General features: G+C 33.0%; 2 protein-coding genes and 2 pseudogenes across 2 annotated transcripts; all 4 read left to right on the top strand.

The window, feature by feature from the left end:
- Positions 1 to 882: 882 nt before the first annotated feature.
- LOC125189375 (auxin-induced protein 15A-like) lies at positions 883 to 1447 on the top strand. Its single transcript, XM_089058710.1, has one exon. It carries the CDS (start codon positions 1067 to 1069, stop codon positions 1382 to 1384), a length of 318 nt encoding a protein of 105 aa, XP_088914836.1. The 5' UTR covers positions 883 to 1066; the 3' UTR covers positions 1385 to 1447.
- A 5895-nt stretch (positions 1448 to 7342) lies between these two features.
- LOC125189374 (dirigent protein 4 pseudogene) lies at positions 7343 to 7971 on the top strand (annotated as a pseudogene).
- Positions 7972 to 17419: 9448 nt separating this feature from the next.
- On the top strand, positions 17420 to 18850 carry LOC125189373 (dirigent protein 4 pseudogene; annotated as a pseudogene).
- Positions 18851 to 21823: 2973 nt separating this feature from the next.
- Positions 21824 to 23391, top strand: LOC125187148 (uncharacterized). The gene is made up of 4 exons (XM_048083679.2): positions 21824 to 21997; positions 22077 to 22199; positions 22280 to 22405; positions 22478 to 23391. Exons 1-4 carry the CDS (start codon positions 21836 to 21838, stop codon positions 22673 to 22675), a joined length of 609 nt encoding a protein of 202 aa, XP_047939636.1. The 5' UTR covers positions 21824 to 21835; the 3' UTR covers positions 22676 to 23391.
- The last annotated feature ends 578 nt before the right edge of the window (positions 23392 to 23969 follow it).

Here is a 23969-nt window from a genome sequence, read left to right as displayed (position 1 = left end):
ACATGCAACAAAAACTAAATAAGTTTGGATACTGTTATATCTTAGAATTAATCTGCATTTTCCTCAATCACAAGTTGGTATATGTTTTAACACAATCATTTCTAGTGAAGGGCTCACTTTGAATTTATAACTCTATTAATCTTGACTGAATAGAATTAAAGATAACTTTTTACTTTTTAGATTTATCTATCATTACAGAAAACATGAACAAAGATAAAGACCAAATAATTTGGAAATGATTCCACTCCTCAAAGTTGGTAAGAAGATAGATAAAAAAAGAGACAATTGGTAGTAAAATCAGTCAAATTTTCTAAAGTAGACAAAGTTACATATCCAAAATGGAGTTTATGTAATCAATCAATGTCTAAGTCCAGTTGTTTGGCCTTAAAAGCACATGCATATGTCTTTTACATATCTTCTTCTCTCTTATCTACAAAACCTTCGACTTTGACAGAGAAGAACGCGTTCAACATCATTTTTTTAGGCTGTTTAGGTTTAGGCTTAGGAAATATTGTTATGAGAAAGCATGAGAGAATCACATGGATTAATTTGTCCATCATGTTTAAGCAATACAATGGAGATTTTTAATTGAAGGATTGAAAGCAATGTTTGTTACCAACCATTGGCCTCTCAAATGCCCCACAGTATCAAATAGTTTGAAAAAAAAACATATCACATCTTTTTTTTTTTGGTTGAGAGATACATATGTGATGTATAGATAAAAAATTGGACCATATTAATGATATATGTTTACAAACAACACAAACATATGAATTCTTAGAGTTTGGTATGATTAATGTACAAATTAATGATATGTTCAATTTCAATACTAACAATAGATGGACAGAGTCATGTAGCTGTGTTTTCCAGGTTTCATAGACAACCACTCATCCATTTGTGGTTATCGCTCATCAATTTGAATAGAGATTCAACATTTGTTTTCCACCTATATATACAACACAGTATTTCGCATCTTCAACCCATCAAAAAGCTTTCAAAATATTCATTACCTTTCTTGATTTACAAACACTCTTCTCAATCCAAGTCTAGAAAAGGAGGTTCAAAAATGGCCATTCGGCAAATTTTGAGACGATCTTTCTCCAATGAAAGAAGGTCAGCCGAAGTTCCAAAAGGGCATGTTGCCATCTATGCCGGTGATAATGAAAAGAAGCGGTTTGTGATTCCAGTCACGTACTTGAACCATCCTTCATTTCAAGAACTGTTGTGCCAGGCTGAGGAAGAATTCGGGTTCAATCACCCGATGGGTGGACTCACCATACCTTGCAGTGAGGACTTATTTGTAGATCTCATCTCTTGCTTGAGCAGTGTTGTTTTAGGAGTAGAATTTTGTAGAGTACAAAATGTAACCACTAAGCATACATAACGATGTACATGAAAAATATTATTCAGAAACTTATATCAGACTAAATAGTTTCTACATCTAAAAGTTATTGTTTGCTTCAAAATACTTGATCATGGACTCATTTCTCCTAATTTCTAATATACTCATAGACCAATAAGGGCTATAGTTGTTTAATCATGTGGAAACAGAGAGGCTTTGTTTGGATTGCTAATTGAATATTGGATATTTGGATTGGACTAACGCTTTGATAGGTCCAAAGCCAATTTATTGCTCTACAGTCTACCAGTTCCATGCAACTCTAAAAAGAATGTCATATATAGTACTATCATGGATTCATTATTCAATAGTTTTGAGGTATGATTATGAATACGTCCATTGACATTCTTCGTTTTTATAATTTTAATTCTACAACTACTTCATTCCGTCCATGATTTATAGTTTCACCAATGTTTCTTAATTTTCAAATTTATGTATTTATTTAAAATCATCTAATTTTTTTGTTCATAATAATAATTCAACAAAAAACCATAAATAACCCTAAAAATTAACCATTCTGCGCCGCTTGCTTCTCTCCTTGGTTGTTGAGAGCCGATCATGCGTAAGATTTGCACACATAAATAAAAGTATAAATTTGATAGGAGTATATAGGTTCTAAAGGAATTATGATAATTACTCCCTCTTTCCCATGTTATTTGCACTCTTCCATTTCAATTTGTAACAAATTATTTACACTAAAGTTAGAATTAATATATCTATACAATATATAAAAGAGGAGTTTTGGAGTAATTAAGGAAATAAATCACATTAAATTTGTTCAGTAATTGTGGGCACATTTTTTTTGTAACTGCAACCCACATTTAAAATACATTTGCAAGCTAATCACATCAAATTTGTTAGGGTGGTAATTACAATCTAATGGGAAAAGTGGGAAGTGGTTATTTAGATAGTGGAGGAGTATTTAGATACTAGAGAATTTAAAATCAATTCAATTTATTTTTATTTTATCAGTTATATCCACTTAAATATTTCTCGAACAGGTTTTCTGTTTTCGCCTGTTGTTACTGCTGCAAATTTTAATGTATTTGTCCTCATTTTCTTGATTCTAGGTTGATTGGATTGGGCAAAAGAACCAAATAGATGCTGGTGCAGCCCGTGCTTATGCTTCATTTGTTTTGTTAACTGTTTTCTAATGTATTTCTCAAAAAGATGTGTTGTGTTGAACAGCTATAGCTGCTGGAGTGAAACATATTGTTTTTTCTTAAACATGGTAATCGATAGAGAAGAGATTGGTGATAGGAAACATAATGGAAGAACACTTTATTTCTTTGTTGTGTTTACATTTGCTCATTATCCTACTATTTATAGGGATAAATGAGACCCTTCAAATACATCAATAAATGAGATTGGAACTCTACACACTTAGGAACTCTACACTCTTTGGGAACTCTACTTGCTTAGGAACTCAACTCCAATAAATGAGGAACGGCTCTTTTGTCTTTCCAACACTCCCCCTCAAGTTGAGCAATGGTATCTCCGATACTCAACTTGCCAAGAAATTCTTTGAAGACTTTAGGACTCAACGCCTTAGTCAGTATGTCTGCAAGTTGTTCCTCCGATCAGACAAATGGGAATTCGATAATGCCGCTTTCAAGTTTCTCTTTGATGAAGTGACGATCGACTTCAACATGTTTCATTCTATCATGTTGTACTGGATCCTCTGAAATGCTTATTGCTGCTTTGTTGTCACAGAAAAGTTGATTTTTTCGTGAAAGAGGATAGCCGATTTCTGTTAACAACCTCCTAAGCCAAAGTATCTCCATCAGACCACTTCTGATTCCTCGAAATTCTGCTTCTGCACTTGATAATGCTACCACTTTTTGCTTCTTGCTTCACCAAGTGACTAAGTTTCCTCCAACAAAGGTAAAATATCCTCCACTGGATCTTCTATCAACGAGATTGCTTGCTCAATCGGCATCAGTGTATTCATCAATTTCTAAATCTTCTTTCTTTTCTAAGAATACCATAACTGGTTGTTCCTTTTAAATATCTCACAATTCTCATGACAACATCCATATAGTCTTCTTGAGGCTGATGTATGAATTGACTGACAACTCCAACTGCATATGTGATGTCGGACCTAGTATGAGAAAGATAGATAAGTTTACCTACTAACCGTTGGTATCTTTCACAGTCTGTAGGCTTAGCTCCATCTACAATCTTAAACCCATGGTTGGGTACCATTGGAGTTTCAGTTGGCTTACAGTCCAGTAGTCCCGTTTCGGCTAGCATATCAAGTACATACTTTTTCTGCCTTAGGAATATTCCATGCTTGGATCTCAACACTTCTATTCCAAGGAAGTACTTCAAAGCTCCCAAGTCCTTCATTTCAAACTCCTTGAAGAGATTCTCCTTTAGATTTTGGATCCCTTCGGCATCATCTCCTGTTATGATCATGTCGTCAACATAGATAATTAGACATGTCATTTTTCCATTTCTTGTCTACAGGAATAGTGTGTGATTTGAATGGCTCTGTTTGAAGCCATGTTTGAACATCGCCTGACAAAATCTTCCAACCACACTCTGGGGGATTGTTTTAACCCATAAAGGGTCTTTCTTAGTCTACACACCTGTCCTTTTACAAATTCTTCACAAAAACCCAGGGGAACCTCCACGTACACTTCTTTGTTTTTCTCAAGTTCTCCATGAAGAAAGGCATTTGTAACATCAAACTAGAATAATGGCCACTCCTTACATGCAGCTACAGAAAGAAGAGTTCTTACTATATTTAGTTTGGCCACAGGGGAGAAAGTCTCCTCGTAGTTTACTCCATACACCTGAGTATATCTCTTAGCAACCAATCTTGCCTTGTATCTCTCGATTGAACCATCTGCATGTCTCTTTATGGTGAAGATCCAATGACATCCTACTGGTTTCTTTCCCGGTGGTAGAGTACACTTCTCCCATGTCTCATTTTTTATCAAGGCATCGATCTCTTTCTTCATGGCTTCCCTCCAGTGCTTGTGTTTCATTGCCTCCTCAAAAGACTGTGGAATCTCTTCTTCTTTATAAAGTGCAGCTTCGAATGCCCTATCCGTTTCGGTAAGGTGTCCCTGGGTAAGATTTGTAACAGAGTATCTAGACTTCCGTCCTTTCCAGTCTGGTGAATATCTTCGAGGAGGAATGCCTCTTGTACTTCTGTGTGGTAATCTGTCGTGCCCTGTATCTTGCTCCGTAACTAGTTCCTCGGCATTGCTCCTGTCACTGTTAGTGGTTTCAGGTGAGTTATCGATATCCAGATCAGAAGTAGTTACCTCAGGATTTAAAGACTGGTTGGATAGCTCAGTAGTGTCCTGAGCCGGCACATTCTTTTTTGGGGATTTGACTGCCCGGTGGTATTGCTAACTTCCTCTGTTGAACTGACTTCTGTGACAGGGTTTTGGCATGGCTGACTGGTTTGGTTTTTCTCTCATTCTCCCTGAATGGTTTCAACCCAAAGATGTAGCCAATTTAGAGCGTCTCTATTTGAGTTTTCTGACTCCCTCTCCCACTGACCACTTGACCACTAGATTGGTTATAGAAGTATTCGCTTTCAACAAAGTCGCAGTTCATAGTGGTGTACATATGATTGTCGAAGGGTCATAGCACCGATAACCTTTTTTATTTTTCCCATAACCCAAGAAGACACATTTGACTGCACAAGGTGAGAATTTGTTACGGTCATATTTGGGGATGTGAACAAACACGGTACAACCAAAAATTTTAGGATCGAGATGGAGGGAGGATGGTACCGAGTTTTGGGAAGAAAAGACCTTTAGAGGAGTTTTGAAGTTAAGGATCCCTGTGGGGAGACGATTTAGGAGATAGACGGCAGTGGCAATGGCTTCTGGCCAGAAGGATTTTGGGATGTTGGATTCAATGAGAAGAGCACGAGTGATTTCTAGGATATATCAATTTTTTCGTTCAGCTACCCCATTTTGTTTTGGTGTAGGGATTAAAGGTAGGGTTTATATACACTGAGTTGTGGCTCATATGAACCACTAATATTTTTCAGGAACAAGATAGCAGTGAACTTTTTGGGTTGACGTGAGTCATAGGAACTCCACATGTTATCAGGGTCGGCTGCTGGCGCATTTTTGGCAACCTTCTCCTCCTCATCATTTTTTGCATGTAGATAATTGTGTAGTATATAGAGTGGTGAAAGAGTCTCACTACGGTTTAGAATGATTTGAAATATGTACTTGATAAATGTTGGTTTTTGGATTGATATAATATGTGTGCTCATTTACTTGACAAAGGAATTATTTAGTTTAAATTTTGAATTTATTTTTGGTAAGTGCATAAGTCATTAGAGTTGGGGTGTGACAGAGGCCTTTTGGGAGTGACCCAAAAACAAATCGTGCGGGCTTGACTCAAAGCGGACAATATCAAACGTTTGTTGCAGTCGACGATCTTAACAAATTATCAGAGCCTGGTTTTCGGACTAGGGTTTTGAATTCCGATGCTAGGGTTTTCTGGTAAATCGAAGATGTCTTCTTTGAACGTATAGGTCGACAAATTAGGGAGAAGTCTGTTCGTCTGGCATTGTAATGATGCGTCTGCAAGGGTGAATTCAGTTCGTGACAAATCTGAGGCAAGGAAGGAGAAGTCTGGCATTGTAATGATGCATCTGCAAGGTGAATTAAGTCAAGGTGGAGATTTGTTAGTATGTCTTGGATCTGTATAGGATTAGGTTTCCTAATTGGGGTAGAATTATGTTTCCTAGGCCTAGTCTGTCTCATGTGTGCATATATATATGGGAGTAGAGCACATAATTCTGTGATCTGAAATCCAATCAGATCCAATCTGTAGCCACAATCTGAAAACACTCTGAATAATATATGTTCTTCGTTTCCTGCCCGTGGATATAGCCAACAACGTTGGTGAACCACGTAAATCTGTGTCTTCTTTACGTTTCTGTTTATCTCGATTACACAATAGTTCTATTCTGTCATAACAAACTGGTATCAGAGCCAGGTTGGCGTCGGGTCTGGTCCGATTTGCGCGACCCATGTTTGAGTGGGGCCGACGATCCTTCTGAGTCGGAGCTCTATTTGGCACACCACCACCAAATATCCTAGTTGGAAAATATGAGCATAACATAAAATAAAATAAAAAAATATATGTCGTCCACTCCTCCGCCCAAATCCACCGCCTCCACGGCTACTCCGTCCTCGTCACTAGCCCTGCCGGCTTGGTCGGCTCCCAAATATATCATTGTAACCAAATATTAATTAATATTCGAACTTCAAATAATCAAACAACAAATTTCTTTTTAACGATTTGGAATTATTTAGTTTTTTTGTTTTTGTTTTTATCTTTTTTTTTTAATATTTATGTTATGTCCATATTTTCCAACTAGGATATTAGGTGAAATATATTTAAATAATTAACATATAATGTGTTATTTTATAACGGAAAAGTTAATGGTTCTATTAAATAAGGATTTGAATATATCGAATACAAAAGTACAAAGACTTACTAAAACGAAAAAATTGTATAAGGATCTAGTGAAGTTAACAATCAAAATATAAGAATTTAAGGATGTGTTTTGCCAAAAATGTAAGCGAGTTTCATTCGCTCGTTAATTTTTCTTTTACACTTATTATAACAATAAAATGTTCAAAATTCAGTTTTGAACCTTTTCGAAATTTCCAAATTCAGTTTCGAAAACTTTCAAAAAAATTCCAAATTCAGTTTTGAAAACTTTCAAAAAATTTCCAAATCCAGCTCTGATACATTTGCAATGATTTGATTAGTGGGAATCCGTAAATAAATATTCCAAATTTGGACATATACACATATAGTATTCCTATTAAAGTCAATAAATTTTTTTACTAATCTAACTCTTTCATAAACCTCATCCGCTATATATATAGCGAACCCATCTCAACAGAACTCATCACACACACAAAAATAAAAGAGAAATTATCATATCAAGAAATGGAGAAAACAATAATTTTGTCCTGCATCCTTCTTGTCCTCTCCTCATGCGCAAGCACAGCCCTCTCAAAGTCCTACTGGAAAAGCTCAACGTACAAGCCCGTCAAGCTGCAGAAAACACGCCTCCATTTCTTCATCCACGATATCCTAAGCGGATCCAACCCGTCCGCGGTCCGTATCGTCGGCCCACCCGGGCAGGAGAGCAATCCGATTGGCTTCGGGTCCGTGTACGCCATCGACGACGTTCTGACGGAGGGGCCGGAGATCAAGTCGGCGGTGGTTGGAAACGCTCAGGGGATGTATCTGTCTTCGAGCCAGGGACAGATTCCATCGTTGGTGTTGTACGTGGATCTCGCATTCACCACGGGGGAGTTCAACGGGAGCTCGTTGAGCGTGTTCTCGAGGAATCCGATAACGGAGAATCCCCGTGAGATGGCGGTGGTTGGAGGAAGAGGAAAGTTCAGGAGGGCTCAAGGGACTGTTTTTGTCAAGACTTATTTCTTGAACAATACTAATGGAGATGCTATTCTCCAGTATGATGTCGAGGTTGTTCATCCTCGAATACATACCTAGTGTTAGGGTTGCTCCCCGAAAGGGATCACCTAAATCAATTTCTAATACTACATTTCCTAAACAATATTTTATTAAGATTTGGAGTTTGTGGTGCATTGGTCGGTCTACATGAATATCAAATTTTATTTTATTATATTATTTTTTTAGTCAACTTCATTATTGTTCCATAAGTTTGATCAACTCTAAAACGATTACCACTTTATTTTTTTAATATTGGGTACCACAAATAATTTTGTTAGTTGTTTATAGGTTGAGAATCTATTTTTTTTTAAAGAATGTAATAGTACTCCTATTAGTCAATAGTAATGAGGTATGAATAGGTCAATAGGTCCATTGACATTCTTCTTTTTTGTTAAATTTAATTTTATATAATACTCCATCTCCATTCCACAAAAGTAAACACTAGGATGACATAAATTTTGATACATAATTAGTAAAATAAAATAGAGATGGGTGTTGTTAGTGGAAAATTAAATTTACCCATTGTAAAGAAAAATAAGTTATAAAAAATAAAAATAGCATATTTTATTAAATAGAGCAAAATAAAAAAAATGTCTAATTTCATGGGATGGAAGAAATATTATTATTTCTAAATTTTCAAATTTAATTACTAAAAGCGAATGAAGCAAAAATTATGGTTGTGTATTTCGGAGGTTAAAAATAGCGAAGGTTACAAGAAATACTTACAACTCATAACCGAGAGTCAAGTAATTTCTAAATAATAGTACTACAACCTGGGGAATGATCAATTGCTAACTCATCGTTTAATTGCTAACTACAACTAATTTGATGACACATGATTTTAAAAAACGCGTGGTCTACAATTTGCCACGTGTAATTTTCATTTTTATTAATTAAATCAAAAAAGATAAAAAAAAAACGCCAAATTAGGGTTTTGGATGAAAATGTCAATATAGTGTTTCGAAAATATCAACACAATGCTTTGAGAATGTCAACACAAATTTAGGATTGACATTGTATATGCTTTATATTGACATATTATCTTAGCTGTATTGACATTAACCTGTGTACGAAAAATACGAAAATTCTAGATTTTTTTTTCAAATTTTGACGTCGGAATATATGCATGTAGTATATCGTTGGAATCCTTATAAAATTATCTTTAATTTGATATATGTTATATGAATTTAAAGTTTTGGAATTTCTTTTAAAAGTTAGTTATAACTAACTTGACATTAATACCCCTATTGATTTTTATTGGAATTAATCATATAGCCTTATTGACGTTTTTTGTTGATCGTATTGACATTTTGTGGTAGATGATCTAGGCCTTTAATTTGAATATCTAATGGCTATTATTGAGTTGTACTTAGCAATTAACCATTGAGTTAACAATATAACAATCCCCACTACAACCTTATGTATATATATGTATTTCGCTGCTTTCCTCTGTATTAGTATTTCCTAATTTCAATTACTATTAAAGTACTCCTTATGAGAGTGACTGAGTGAGTATGCCCCATCAACACAAACATATATATGATCCAACCATTTCAAGTGCACAAGTAAAATGGATATACTATACCAATGGAAATCTTATACTAATTGTTACTCCATATTACCATATATTACATCTCCTTGGCTTGTTTGCGTTTAATTACAAAAATCATCACCCCAAACATACAAAGAATAATCATCAAATATCAACTCTTCTTGAATCCAAGTGTGCACCTTCGATCGCCTATTACAACATCTCTGGCCGAGAACTTTCTTCCAATTACTTTCTTTCCATATGTTTCTATGTCTTCATAAATTTGTCATTGAGTTTATTATAGAGTTGTAGAATGAGGTTGATGGGACGGAGGAGTTTTGGAAGAAGGGCTTCTTTTATTACATAGATTGTTGACCTTTGAATCTACTTGTGTAAACTTTTTCATTACTGCAGTTGGAATGTGTTGCTACAAATAAATTGTTGAGAATTTGGTCAAATATTATTTTATACAAAAAAAGATTCAGTAGTTTTACTTATACTTCCCCTTGCCACAACTATTACTTGTAAAAATTCAAACTAGAGGATTGGACAATCTACGTAAACATTTACACTACAAGAATGGAAGCAAAAATAAATAAATGCACTAAATAGCTACATGTAATATTTACACAAACTCTAAATTGTTTCCTTTTCAGCACATTGATCAAATACACGATGAACATTCAATTGGTCTGAGCCTTCCATTACTGAAGCTTTAACTTCAAATGTGTTTTTCATATATGAAGAAACTGTGTAACTATAGTAAACATTAATAATAATGGCTTTCGAGTAAGAGCATTCACCATGGTAAGATTATGAATACGTCTGACAAGGAAGACGTTTTTAAAAGGGTGGCGACTCTATTGTGTGCGTGTCAACTGGCTAGGAGGGTACCTAGACCTAGCTGTGTCGTTGGGTCTGTACCTAAAACCTCTTGTCAACAAAAATACCTCAACCCACTTCTACTGGCTAGTATAGTGGAGTAAGGATCGATCCCATAGAGATGGATGTAGGCGAAGTGCAATTGCAAAGACATTTTGGAAGGGTTGGTTTGCTACCACGCTTTATAGGGTTGAGATTGAAACTAGGCGTGAAATAAAATGAAACTCTACTTATACTGACCAGTAGGTAACTAAATGCTTAATACTACTGGATGTGTACGTGAATGTGAAAGTTGGACACCTAGTTATGCATATGAGAAACTACTAGACGAAACTTACTAAAAAGGCTAGACAAAAGGTAAAGGGAATCAAAGGACATGCTGGCAGACTGGCTGCTGGGTTTGCAGAAAAGCTGAAAAAAGTGCAAGTACAAAAGAAAAAAGTAACAAAAGCAACATATCTTTGATTGTGACATTTTCTTCTTCACCAAGCTAAATTAACCAGATCTAACAAACTCCATTGATGAATGCTCAAGTTCAAAAATTCGTAAATGCAATATTTAACTTGAAATTGAGAACGAAAGCAAGAAAACCTGAGATTTATGCATACTGGTCAACAGGACAGAGTGACAGAAACAAACAGAAACGAATTCCATGCATTTTTTAGAAACTTAAACTGATTAAAACTTGTAAACACAATAAGGAAAGATTAGATCTAACTAAGCTAGGCAGATTCAAGCACTTAAGCAACAGAAATCAACATAAAACTATCAGATCTAGCTAACTAGAGAGATTTTAAGCAATAACAAAGCTTAACTCAAATAAAACCATAAAAACTTAACTTCATTCAAACATTCAAATCAAAAGATGCTTCAAACAGATTAACTACTGAAATCCGAAACAAAAAACAAGTTCTTAAACTAAGAAAGCATTATAAGAAAGCATGTAAATGGTTGATGGCTTCTTCTGAAACTGGAACTGGACTACGGCGGCTGGAATTATTCAGGCATGATGACTCCCCGCCGGCTGGTGGCCGGAATCTTCATGCCAGGCTGCTGGATTTAGAGAGTGGAACTTAGAGCTAATGGAGCTATTCTCTCAAAAGTGATTTCAAAGTGATAAGTCAAAAGTGATTCCTTCTTAAGTTCAACTCCTATTTATAGGGTGGCTTGCCCTAATTTCTAGGGCTGCCTCTTCATGCGAAATGACAATTTTGCCCCTCTTTAGTAGTTGATTGTTCCAAGCAAGTCCTTCCTTCTTGTGTTCAGTTCCGTAGCATCCATCTTGGCCAGTTTGCACCTTTTCTGCCCATAATTGTCAGTTTGCACTTTTTTTGCTCATACTGGCCAGTTGCACACTTTTTGCTGCTTTTTCACGCCAATTCCTTCTGATCCTTTCCTCCTGATTTAGTACCTCAACCTGCACACTTTAGCAACTATTTTGCATATATTATCAAATAAAGCACGTTATACTGATCAGTAACCAAGGCCTAAACGAGACTCATTAACGTCCATCGACATTCTTCTTTTTTATAATTTTAAATCTAAACAGCTACTCCATTCCGTTCCGTCCATGATTTATAGTTTCACTATATATTGTTTCTAAATTTTCAAATTTAACTAAAAGCGAATGAAATTAAAATTATGGCTGCATATTTTTGGAGTTGGAGGTATGATTTCTGCGTGTAAATTAATAGTATAACGGAATATTTAAAGGAACAAAAACGTGTAATACAAGATGAGATGAGATACGGCAAATAATTCCATACACTATTTATTTATTTAAAATCATCTAATTTTTTTTTATAATAATAATTCACCAAAACCCATAAATAACCCTAAAAACTGACCATTTTGCACCGCTTGCTTCTCTCCGATCAGGCGTAACGGCTTATGATTTGCACACATAAATAAAAGTAAAAATTTGAATTCTGAAGGAGGGTCTTATTCTAATGCTTATAGCACCCTAATCCAAAATCAAGACTAAATCTCCATCCTTGGATTTTAAAATGAGTGGAAGAGATTAAAGCTCACAAATCTCAATAAATAGTAGACAAAATATCAACAAACGGGTAATATCGTCATTATGTTATCATATGATAATTTTCGTGGGTGTTTTTTTATATCAACATTGTGTATTACAAATATCAACAATATGACATTAGAATATCAATACAAGGACAAGAAAATATCAACACATTTTTATTGAGATTGGACATGCATAATATTGAGATTTTGCCTACAATATATTGTTTTATTGCATTTGTTGATAAAAGCTGCTTATCAACATGTACGAAAATTGAAATATAATTTATCAAATTTCATAACCCGAACATCGTCGGAATATATGCAATTGAGATCTCGTTGGAATTCTTATTAAATTATCTTTAATTTGATATATTTTTTGCGAAAAAATAATTTAAATTGAGAGAGTTACGTAAATTTAAAGATTTGATATGATTTTGAGGAGAGAGAAAGTAGTTAGTTATAATTATTACATATAAGATTTGACATTAATACCCTTTTAATTTAATTAATAATTATTTAAAATTTAAAATAAATTATGCTTGGCATTATATTAACCACAAAATCTTCTAATCTAATAGTTGAAAATTAGTCTTAATTTGAAATTAATAATTAGTTAATAATTGATTACATCCCTGTCACGGTAAATATGATTATCATTCTGACAAACCCCACTTGCCAAAGAATCTAACATATATATATCGATGTAAGGTAACACATATTCATCACGGAATTTTTGGTGACGCTCTTCTTTTAATTGAATTATAATGTAATCAAAATAAGGGAAATTGAAGGAGCCACAATCATAGCCCTGCAAGTGCACACAAACATGAAATAAACTACTTACTTAATTGCTAATGAAGTGAATAATACTTCCCCCGTCCCCTATTAAGAGTCATATTTTTCTATTTCGATCCGTCCCCAATTAAGAGTCACACTTCATTTTTACCATAAATAGTAAGTAGGTCTCACATTCCACTAACTCAATTCACTCACATTTTATTATAAAACCAATATAAAAAAATAGGTCTCACATTCCACTAACTTTTTCAACCAACTTTTCTTTACATTTCTTAAAACCCGTGCCCGGTCAAAGAGTGACTCTTAATATTTTCAACCAACTTTTTTTTACATTTCTTAAAGAGTGATGCTAAATGGCGACATTATGGCTGGCCATAATCAGATTTTTAATTTGAAAATTGAGTCATTTAATGCACTTAGAAAGTATCAAAATTTTCAAGACTACGCTACCCCTTGCCTTAATTCATCCAACAATATTTTACTTAGCCTTCTATAAAATGTAGTAGCTTTATACTTATGAGTATTTCTTTTCTTATTTTTTCAGATTTTTAATTTTAAAAATAATTAACAATATTAAGTAAATGGAGTATAACATAATATTTAAATTCCTTTAATGTACAGGTCTAATGTGTAGTGACACGTTTTGCACTAATATGATAAATTAATATAAATTTAATGTAAAGTAAAATACAAAGTTAATATTTGAAATTATTGATGATTTAAAAAATAATGTTTTGACACTATAATAAAGTCTACGACAATAGCAAAAACAATAATAATAAATAATAATAATAATAATTACGTAGATTACATTTAATCGTTTAAAATTATACTCCCTCCGTTCCATAGTAATAGAGGCATTTCATTTTGCACACTCGTTTTGAAAAATAATAATTAATAATAATAATAATAATAATAATAATAATAATAATAATAATAATAATATACACATTTCATGTGATTAGTACCCTATCATATTTTGATGTTATCAATTACTTTTAAAAATATAAATTAATAATTTTATAGCATATAAAAGAAATATTAATTTGTGTACTAAGTATATATACAATATATAATTATGGGAAATGATATGATACATCCTTATGTGATAACCACTCTTATTCGACCCATTTTTTATTATAAATGTAAAATCTAGACATCTTGAGTGAGACAAACTAAAAAGGAAATGTAGACATCTTGAATGAGATGGAGGTAGTACTATTTAGGAATAATTTTTTCTGCGACTTTACTTTTCCATCAAATAAACATGACCTTAGTTATAGTACAATATATTTGTTTTTAGAGGTGATTAAATTAAGGAGGTGGAAATGGAATTTAAAAAAATGGTACTTAAGATATTTCCAATTAAAAAACGGAAATGTTATTTTCTCCATTCCTATATAGCTGATATCCTTTTTTTTTATCAAAGTTTAAAAAATGAATGTTTAATGTGTTAAGGGATAGGTAATAAAGTAAAAGAGAAAATAAAATTATAAAATGAATAAAATAGTGAGTAAAGTAAGAGATAAAATAAATTAAGAGTGAAAAAATATGTATTATAACATATACTATAAAATTCACTCAGCTATAGTTAAACTTTTCTAAATGAAAAAATGTTTAATTAAAAATGGAAAGTTTCAATATATGCAATAAACGTACATACTTTAGCATACTCTTATATTCTATATTCTTCATTTAAAAAACAATGATTTATACTGGTGATATATAAATTTGCAAAAAAAAATCATAGACTTCGTTTTCCACATCATACACAATTTTTCAAATATAAATAAAATGGGACAATTGAAAAGATATATTAAAATTAAAATATAATTGATGATTTTAAAAATTGCGACAAAAATTAATTAAACTAATTTAGATTTTTTTTATATTCACATCTTACTATCATGTTTTTATATTACGAGTCCAAGTCGATTTGTGGGACAAATATTTAGTCTTACTAGAAATAGTATGAGCATTAACTTTATTGTACTACGATATTTATGTATATAAAGATCCGATAATAATTAATTTTAGGAAATATGGTTATAATTAGTGTAGAGAGAGATTGATTTCAAATATTTAAAATGAAATGTACAACCCCCCACAATTAAAGTAAAAGGGTGATTATGTAAAAGTACATAAGCACTATCTAAAACTATTATTTTATTATATTATACTTTTCAACTATTTACAAAAATGCCACCGTGTGATCGGCCACATTATGGCCACATAGCATTATTGTTTCTTAAAACCCGTGCCAGATCAAAGAGTGACTCTTAATAGGGGACGGAGGGAGTAGTAGTTGTTATATTACCTCACTTTGGTCAATGAGTCGGCGGTATTCCTTGTATTCTTCACTATTTCTAACTTCATCTGTCACCAAAACCTCTTCATCACTCTCTTCATCACTATATTCTGCTTCTTTTTCTAGAAAATCTGGATATCTGTTAAATATTTCCTGTGGCGAAAACAAAAACAAAAACAAAATATAAAATCAGATGTAATTATAAGCAAAGTAAAAAAGGAGAATGTACATCAGATGAGGAACCCGAATCCGAATTCAAATCCAAATCCAAATCCAAATCCGATTGGTGCAGTCTCTTGGGCGGATGTGTCACCACCTCACTTTCGCCTCTCTCGGCCGGAGTAAGATTAAAATTAAGATTAAGATTAAGAGAGGGATCCGGATCTGTCATCATCAACACACACCATCGCCATAGCCCTATTTCAATTTTATTTTATTTAATTACCCCAAACTAAACTTACGCTTCAAAGACCTAATCGGGGGGACAAGGAAATTATAGAATTATAGTAGATATCTAGGGTTTCCTTATCTATCAAGATCTTTTCTATCTTTCCGTTCCGTTTGTAATATCTTTGATTTGTTTTTAATAATTCTCATAATTCCTCTAGAATGAACGTGATCAATTGCTAACTAATTATCAATCCCAAATTGAGATAAATTTTCAACCATTAGATTAGAAGATCTTGTGGTTAATATAATGTCAAGTGTAATATATTTTAAATTTAAATAATTATTAATTAAATTAAAAGGGTATTAATGTCAAATGTTATATGTAGTAATTATAACTAACTACTTTCTCTCTCCTCAAAATCATCTCAAATCTTTAAATTTACGTAACTCTCTCAATTTAAATTATTTTTTCGCAAAAAATATATCAAATTAAAGATAATTTAATAAGGATTCCAACGAGATCTCAATTGCATATGTTCCTACGATGTTCGGGTAATGAAATTTGATAAATTATATTTCAATTTTCGTACATGTTGATAAGCAGCTTTTATCAACAAATGCAACAAAAAATCACAATATATTGTAGGCAAAATCTCAATATTATGCATGTCCAATCTCAATAAAAATGTGTTGATATTTTCTTGTTCTTGTATTGATATTCTAATGTCATATTGTTGATATTTGTAATACACAATGTTGATATAAAAAAACACCCACGAAAATTATCATATAATAACATAATGACGATATTACCCTTTTGTTGATATTTTGTCTACTATTTATTGAGATTTGTGAGCTTTAATCTCTTCCACTCATTTTAAAATCCAATGGTGGAGATTTAGTCTTGATTTTGGATTAGGGTGCTATAAGCATTAGAATAGGATCCTATGGTGATAACCTAATACCCTATCATTTTATGGATCAAAAATATTATTTTTACTAAAAATGGTATTTATACACTATAAAATGATATTTTTTCAGCATGCATAAAATGATACTTTTAATCTATAAAATGATATATTTCGTCCATAGAATGATAGGTTATTAGATAATCACCATAAATATGGGTTATCATATGATCGCATCCCTAAAGTTGGAGTATAAATGGTCAAGTGTGTATTTATAAACAAAAATAAACTTTTAAATGCAATCTCTGCCCTTATAAGAGAATAATCTTTAAATTAATGTATTTTAGAAAAATAATAATTATATATATGCAAAGAAAAAAAAGTTGTTAGTAGATAATTGAATTGTTTTACCGTCATTGAGTTATTTTTAAAAAATATTTAAATACGTGTTACTCCGTATCAAAACTATTATACATAAAAAACATAAAATATTTTTTTATTAAACTTAGCATATAAATGTTGATTAATATCTTTTGAATATCTAATATTCCATTTGGTCCCTATTAAATGTCCTATATTTTCTTATTTGGACGACCTCAATAAATATTTCGTTTCATTTTTACTAATTTTAGTTTAGTTAGTGACCCCACATTGTACTCCTTCACATAGTTCACCAATTTTTAAAATTCACAATTGTCAAAATGAGACATCTATTGGAGACGAGAGTGGGTACAAACATTACAAATACAAATACAGTATATAATTAAGAACATATCTACTTCAAAAGTGAAACAATATCATCAATATACTATATAAATAAAAAATTTCCTATTAAATGACAAAATATTTATTCATAAGTTATAAAAAATTTCTTCTAGATATGTGATAAACTTGTGGTTAATATGTTTGATGGTGTCTAATGTGCATATGTTGGAGTTTTATTGTTCATTTTCATAGGTTTTCATTTAATTATTATTTATTAAATAGTTGAGTTAGCGAGTTTGTTGAGATTGAGTAGCTAAATTATACTTGTGAAAACGTGCCAAAACAAAGTTTGGGGTGATCGTGTTTTTGAATCCGAAATATACGACATGTACTATATATATTAATTGCGACGCGAGGCATGCACAATAATAACATCGGAAATATTTTTTTAGTAAATACACTCTGTCGAATTTGAGGGGATTTTCAAATGTTAAAAAATTTAAACGTGTTTCATTCACTCGTTAATTTTTTTTTTACACTATGTTCAAAATTCAGTTTTGAAACTTTTCGAAATTTTCCAAATTCAGTTTTGAGAACTTTCAAAATTTTCAAAATCCAGCACTGATACATTTGTAATTAATGATTTGATATAATTATGGGAATCTCAATAATTACAATTTTCCAAATTTGACATATATATGGAATATATATTTATGATAATAAAAGATGTTCACTAATCTAACTCTTCCAAAAACCATACATTCGCTAAATCGCTATAAATAACGAACCCCCTCTCAACAGAACACACCACACAAAACAAAACAAAAAAAAAAAAAGAAGAAGAAGAGAATTATCATATCAAGAGCAATGGAGAAATTAATTATTTCTCCGGCATTCTTCTTGTCCTCTCCTCATGCGCAAGCACAGCCCTCTCAAAGTCCTACTCGCAAAGCTCAACGTACGAGCCTGTCCAGCTGCAGAAAACACACCTCCATTTCTTCATCCACGATATCCTAAGCGGATCCAACCCGTCCGCGGTCCGCATTGCAGGCCCACCCGGGCAGGAGAACAATCCGATTGGCTTCGGGTCCGTCTACGCCATCGACGACTTGCTGACGGAGGGGCCGGAGATCACGTCGGCGGTGGTCGGAAACGCTCAGGGGATGTATCTGTCGTCGAGCCAGGGACAGATTCCATCGTTGGTGTTGTACGTGGATCTCGCATTCACTACGGGGGCGTTCAACGGGAGCTCGTTGAGCGTGTTCTGGAGGAACCCCATAACGGAGAACCCCCGTGAGATGGCGGTGGTCGGGGGAAGAGGAAGGTTTAGGAGAGCTCAAGGGACTGTTTTTGTCAAGACTTATTTCTTGAACAATACCAATGGAGATGATATTCTTGAGTACGATATAGAGGTTGTTCATCCTTAAGGAATCACCTAATACAGTAGTTTGAATGTACCCTGATATAAGATGGGTGCTCCTATATTTTAAAATTTGGAGACTGTGGTGCATTGGTCGGTCTACATGAAAATCATATTTTATTTTATATTTTTAATTTTAGTCAACTTTATTATTATTGTTCCATAAGTTTGATCACATTCTTCTTTTTTATTAATTTTTAATTTTATATTACTTCTTTCATTCCACGAAATACACACTAGGATGACATTTATGACATACATTTTGAAAAAGTAAAATAAAATTTAAAAAAATTGATTTGAGTTTTGTTAGTGTAAAATTAAATTTACCTTATTATATAGAAAAAAAGTCATCGAATACCAAAATACTATTTTATGGAAAGGAAGAAATACTATTATTATTTCTAAATTTTCAAATTTAATTACTAAAACCGAATGAAACAAAAACTATAGTTGCATATTTTCGGAGGTATGATTGCTGTGTTTTGAATAATTTAACAATCTAAGTGAAATATTTCTAATTAGGCACAGGAATTCAAATAGTGGTATTCAGTGAGTTAAATTAATAAATTATACTCTTTATGTTCCATAACGATAAATTTTTGATACAACACGAATTTTAATGTGAAAATAATACAGTAAGAGAAAAAAAAAAGAAAAAGTTATTAGAATATTGTTAATATTAAAAATAAAGAAATTACTTAAAATAAAATAGACTATGTTTATAGGACAAACTAAAATGAAAAGAATCACTAATTTTTTGGATGGATGAAATAAATAATAAAATAAAAAATAAAATACAGTAAGAAATAATATACATAAAAGAGAAAATAATAATAAAATAACGAGATAAGAGCATAAAAACAAAAATATAAATAAATTAATAATTGTAAAAAAAAAAGATAAAACGTCTTGGGACAAACGTTCTCACCAAAAATATAGTAGTACTCAATATACATATAATTTTTCAAAAGGAATTTAAAATCAAATTTTTGGTAACAAGCACCTCGTTATTGGGGTAAGAGCACTCCCAATGGTTTGGGGATAAACTCCCTTATTTCTCCCTAACTCCTGCCACATCAGCGCCACATCAGCACCAAAATTTATCCCCAGTTTTTATCCAACTTTTAGCCAACCTCTGCAATGGTTTCTCCCTTATTTCTCCCTTATTTCTCCCTAACTCAACATTTCATTTTTACATCATCACTAATTTAATTGTTTTATTTTTATATATAATAAAGCTAGCTTATTTAATTTATAAGATAAAACAAATAATAGTAATAAAGTTCGTTGTATTAAACACGGGTACACATTACAACGAAGAAAATTAAAAAAAAAAAAAAAAGTACACGAATGGAAAAAAAAAATCAAAAAAAAAATTCAAAGAAAAAAAAATTCAAGGGCGGTGGGCGCGGTTTCTATTTGCCCACAATTCTTCGATGATATCGTGTTGTAGTGCTTGATGGGCCTCCTTCTGGTGTATGTCCATGAACGCCTGGAACCGTTCATGTTCGTTGTGCGGTACACCCTGGCGGGCGGACTCGGTTGAGACACCGTGACTCGATGATGCAACACTTGGGTCGTTGGTGACGTCGAGGACGCCTTCGTGTTCATCATCGATGATCATGTTATGCATGATGATGCACGCATACATGATATCGGCAATATCGGCAAAAAAAAAAAAAAAGATCATCGCCGAAAAATCGCCGAACAGCTCCCCACAGTGGCCGGCGATGATCCGGCGATAGCCCGGCGTTAAAACGCCGCTTGGCGTAAAATCGGTAGGATTTTCGCCGAAAAATCGCCGAAATCCTCCCAATGGCCGGCGATAAGTCGGCGATATCCGGCGAAAAATCGCCGGATTTTCGCCGTCGCCATTGGGAGTGCTCTAAATCATTACGGAAGATATGAAAGATCTCCATGTATTTTAAGGGAACCCTACTTCTATAATTTGATATTCACTGGTCCTTCCATACCAAATGAAAAAACGGAAAAATCTACATCCAATTAGACAACTACCATTTAAGAAAAAATAGCTTAATAGGTATTTATATATGGAAATTATCTAGCTGTATTTCAACTAATAATGCGTACTTATTTTGTGATAACTTTGTTTATATTATCATAGAGTAATATATGTGCAATAATAAAATAAAACAAAAATTAGAATATTAAAAGCGTTTGTGTAGGCGAAGTTCACTTTTAAGATTGCATATATTAACATTATGTTATGTGAATGTTAATTATCATATAAATAGATAAATAATATCCAAATGTCAATTTATATGCATGGATTAATAAGTTGATAATCTTTCATTAAATTTAAAATCAATTAATCTTCTAACTATTATGTTTAAAAGAATATAAAATGAATAATCTTTGATTTAAATATTCTTATTTTAAAAATTTCTTGATTTGTGACATGCTACCAAGAAAAATAAATCAATTAATATGCTAATAAAATTTAAATTATGATCATGCATTTTATTTGTGTGGGTTTTCAGTTTAATTTACAGTTATATACATAATTAAATAAGAAAAGAAAACTATACCCATAAAATTTCAAATAAATATGACAAAGTGCATCGTATAGATATTTTTTTTACGCCAAAAATGAAGAGTTCACATAAAAATATATTTTTATATTATGCATATATATTATATGGGAGGTGAAAAGGTAATTTCCATATATAAATACTACTACTATTATGCAATTTTCAATAAAAAAAGTGCTTGTCTAATTGGATGTGGTTTTTCCATTTGTCAAAAAATGAATTTAGAGTGTCATTTGACATGGAAGAAGTAGTGAATATTTTGTTTTGATAGTATGATTCAAATTTAGGGCCCCTTCTTTGATTTGTTCACACATTCCCTTATTGTGCGCCGATTGCTCGTCGATTCACGCCGATCAGGTCATAAATCAAAATGTATTACTTAGAGTATTATGTTTTGAGGTAATTAAATCAAATTAGTGGGGGTTTATTTGAATAGGGCTATGACAGATCCCGATCATACTCTTAATCTTACTCCGGCCAAGAGAGTCGAATGTGAGGAGCCACCCATACCCCAGAGATTGCAGCAATCACCTTCAAAGGAGTCGGAGTCGGATTATGATTGGGATAGCGATCCGGCTCCGCCTTATGATCCGGATTGGGATGTACGTTATTAGATCTACTTTTATTTATGCTCATTTTCATTTTCATTTTGATTAAGTTTTTGTTTATACTACATTACAGGGACCTCTTGATACCCAAGTTATACAAGGAGAAGAAATAGATGAAGATCTTACGCCGCTGCCGGATGATGTTAGAAATAGCGAAGATTACAACAAATATTTACAACTCATAACCGACACTGAAGTAATTTCTAAATAATAGGAGTGCAACCATTCACCTACCTGCCTTTATTTATTAGATTTAATTTCATGTTTGTGTTGCAGGGCTATGATTGTGGCTCCTTCGATTTCTCTCCTTTTGACCTCAAGATCATTCAAGCACCTCAGCAGCTTATAGATACAAGAGGTGTTCATGTGCAACCTTCCCTCCAAGACTACAACAATCAACATGTTAGTTAAATACTACTTACTTATTTAGTCCTATTTAGAAATATGCTTATATTAATGTAATGTAATGTTCAGAATAGGAAGCTGGTGTTTGATAGAATTGAGAAGATGAACATCCAGTTTGGAGCATGCTGCTATGAGAAGTATTTTGTGACCTTCAAAGTTAAGGACATGGATGATGGTGCTGCCCTCAAGACCTTCCAATGCAGCTTCTTTATGTTCATTAATGGCCCTAGTTTTGAACAATTTCGTGAGAAACCAACCCAACCCTAACTTCTCGTCACTTTGTTGATATGGCATAGCCATTCTAGCTTGTGACATAACCATATGCTAATACGAGTAATTGCTTAGAATAGGGTGATCATTGATCTATCTTTGTGTGAGATTTCAGGTTCTTGAGACTGCTAAGATAAATTTACGAGTGAGATTTTTTTCGGTCTAAAGGCGAACGTATCCCGCTTGCAAAGAGCATCTGCAATAGTGTGGACATCCCAATAGCCTAGCACTAGGACATCCAAAAACACCTCTTGCCACGTAACTATGACATCCCACTGCACTGCCACATCACTAGGACATCCCCACTGCACAATAATAGACTAGCACTAGGACTAGCCGACGCCCTAGCCAATAAAATAAATTGAAAAATACGATTAATTCATTTTAATTGTTGGTGTTTATCAAATATACAAAATATGAAGTGCAATGAGTTGTAAATATTGAGTATAAATAAAAAAATTGAAAAAATTGGGACGTCCGTGCTCTTGTCCACAGGTAGGACGTTCGGTTTCGAGCGTGGATGAGCGCTCGTCCTACTTCGGGACGTCCTATCTTTCGTCCTACCTTTAATCCACTATTGCGACGGATTCCGTGGAGACCCCCACGGACTAACTGCTAGTCCTACCTTTTTGTCCGCTATTTTGGATGCTTAGCCATCTCTAATAATTTTGTTAATTATTTATAGGTTGAGAATTTTTTTTGAAAGAATGTAATAGTACTCCTATTATTCAATAGTTTTGAGGTATGAATAGATCCATTGCTTCTTTTTTGTTAAATTTAATTTTATATAATGTTGAGTAAAGTCCAAAATAATCCTAAACTTATAGAGATTTTATGATTTTGGTTTAGCACATTATTTTTTAAATTATTTAGTCAATCACAATTATTTGACGGTAATTTACTGAATTAGAAATTTTGACCGATTTATAGGCTCAAATCAAAATATTTAATTTTTTCTTTTCCCATTTTTAAGGACAAATTAAGTTTTTCTCTCTCTTAACACTCTCGTCTCTCCTTCTCTATCTCTAAATGGAAGCAAAGCGGTGCCTTAAATCCACCCTCCGCTGCTATGGCTGCCATCTCTATTTTTTAACGATAAGTTGCGTCGCGAATTTGGAGGTGGCATTGGTGAGAGGGACGGAGGTGAAGGCGAGAGCGAATCTGGATCTGGCGGGGTCGTTCAAGCCGTCGATGAGAGAGTGCGACGAGGAGGCGGAGAGTGTGAACTCAATTTTATGAATGCTTTTAACCGGAATTTTTTTGGATCTTTCACCAAAATTTGAGTTTTCTC

The sequence above is a fragment of the Salvia hispanica genome, chromosome 5 (genome assembly GCF_029641045.1).
Source record: "Salvia hispanica isolate PSC_SH4W2 chromosome 5, Shi_PSC_v1, whole genome shotgun sequence".
In the NCBI taxonomy this organism is placed as follows: domain Eukaryota; kingdom Viridiplantae; phylum Streptophyta; class Magnoliopsida; order Lamiales; family Lamiaceae; genus Salvia; species Salvia hispanica.
The sequence above is the reverse complement of the archived record's forward strand: the minus strand, read 5'-3'. Positions and strand labels throughout refer to the sequence as shown.

Excerpts from the sequence above, each read along its gene's own strand:
- LOC125189375 (XM_089058710.1), top strand. The coding sequence starts at position 1,067 with ATGGCCATTCGGCAAATTTTGAGACGATCTTTCTCCAATGAAAGAAGG.
- LOC125187148 (XM_048083679.2), top strand. The coding sequence starts at position 21,836 with ATGACAGATCCCGATCATACTCTTAATCTTACTCCGGCCAAGAGAGTC. Across the intron at positions 21,998-22,076 it reads CTTATGATCCGGATTGGGAT|GGACCTCTTGATACCCAAGT; the intron begins GTACGTTATTAG and ends ACTACATTACAG. Across the intron at positions 22,200-22,279 it reads AACTCATAACCGACACTGAA|GGCTATGATTGTGGCTCCTT; the intron begins GTAATTTCTAAA and ends TTTGTGTTGCAG.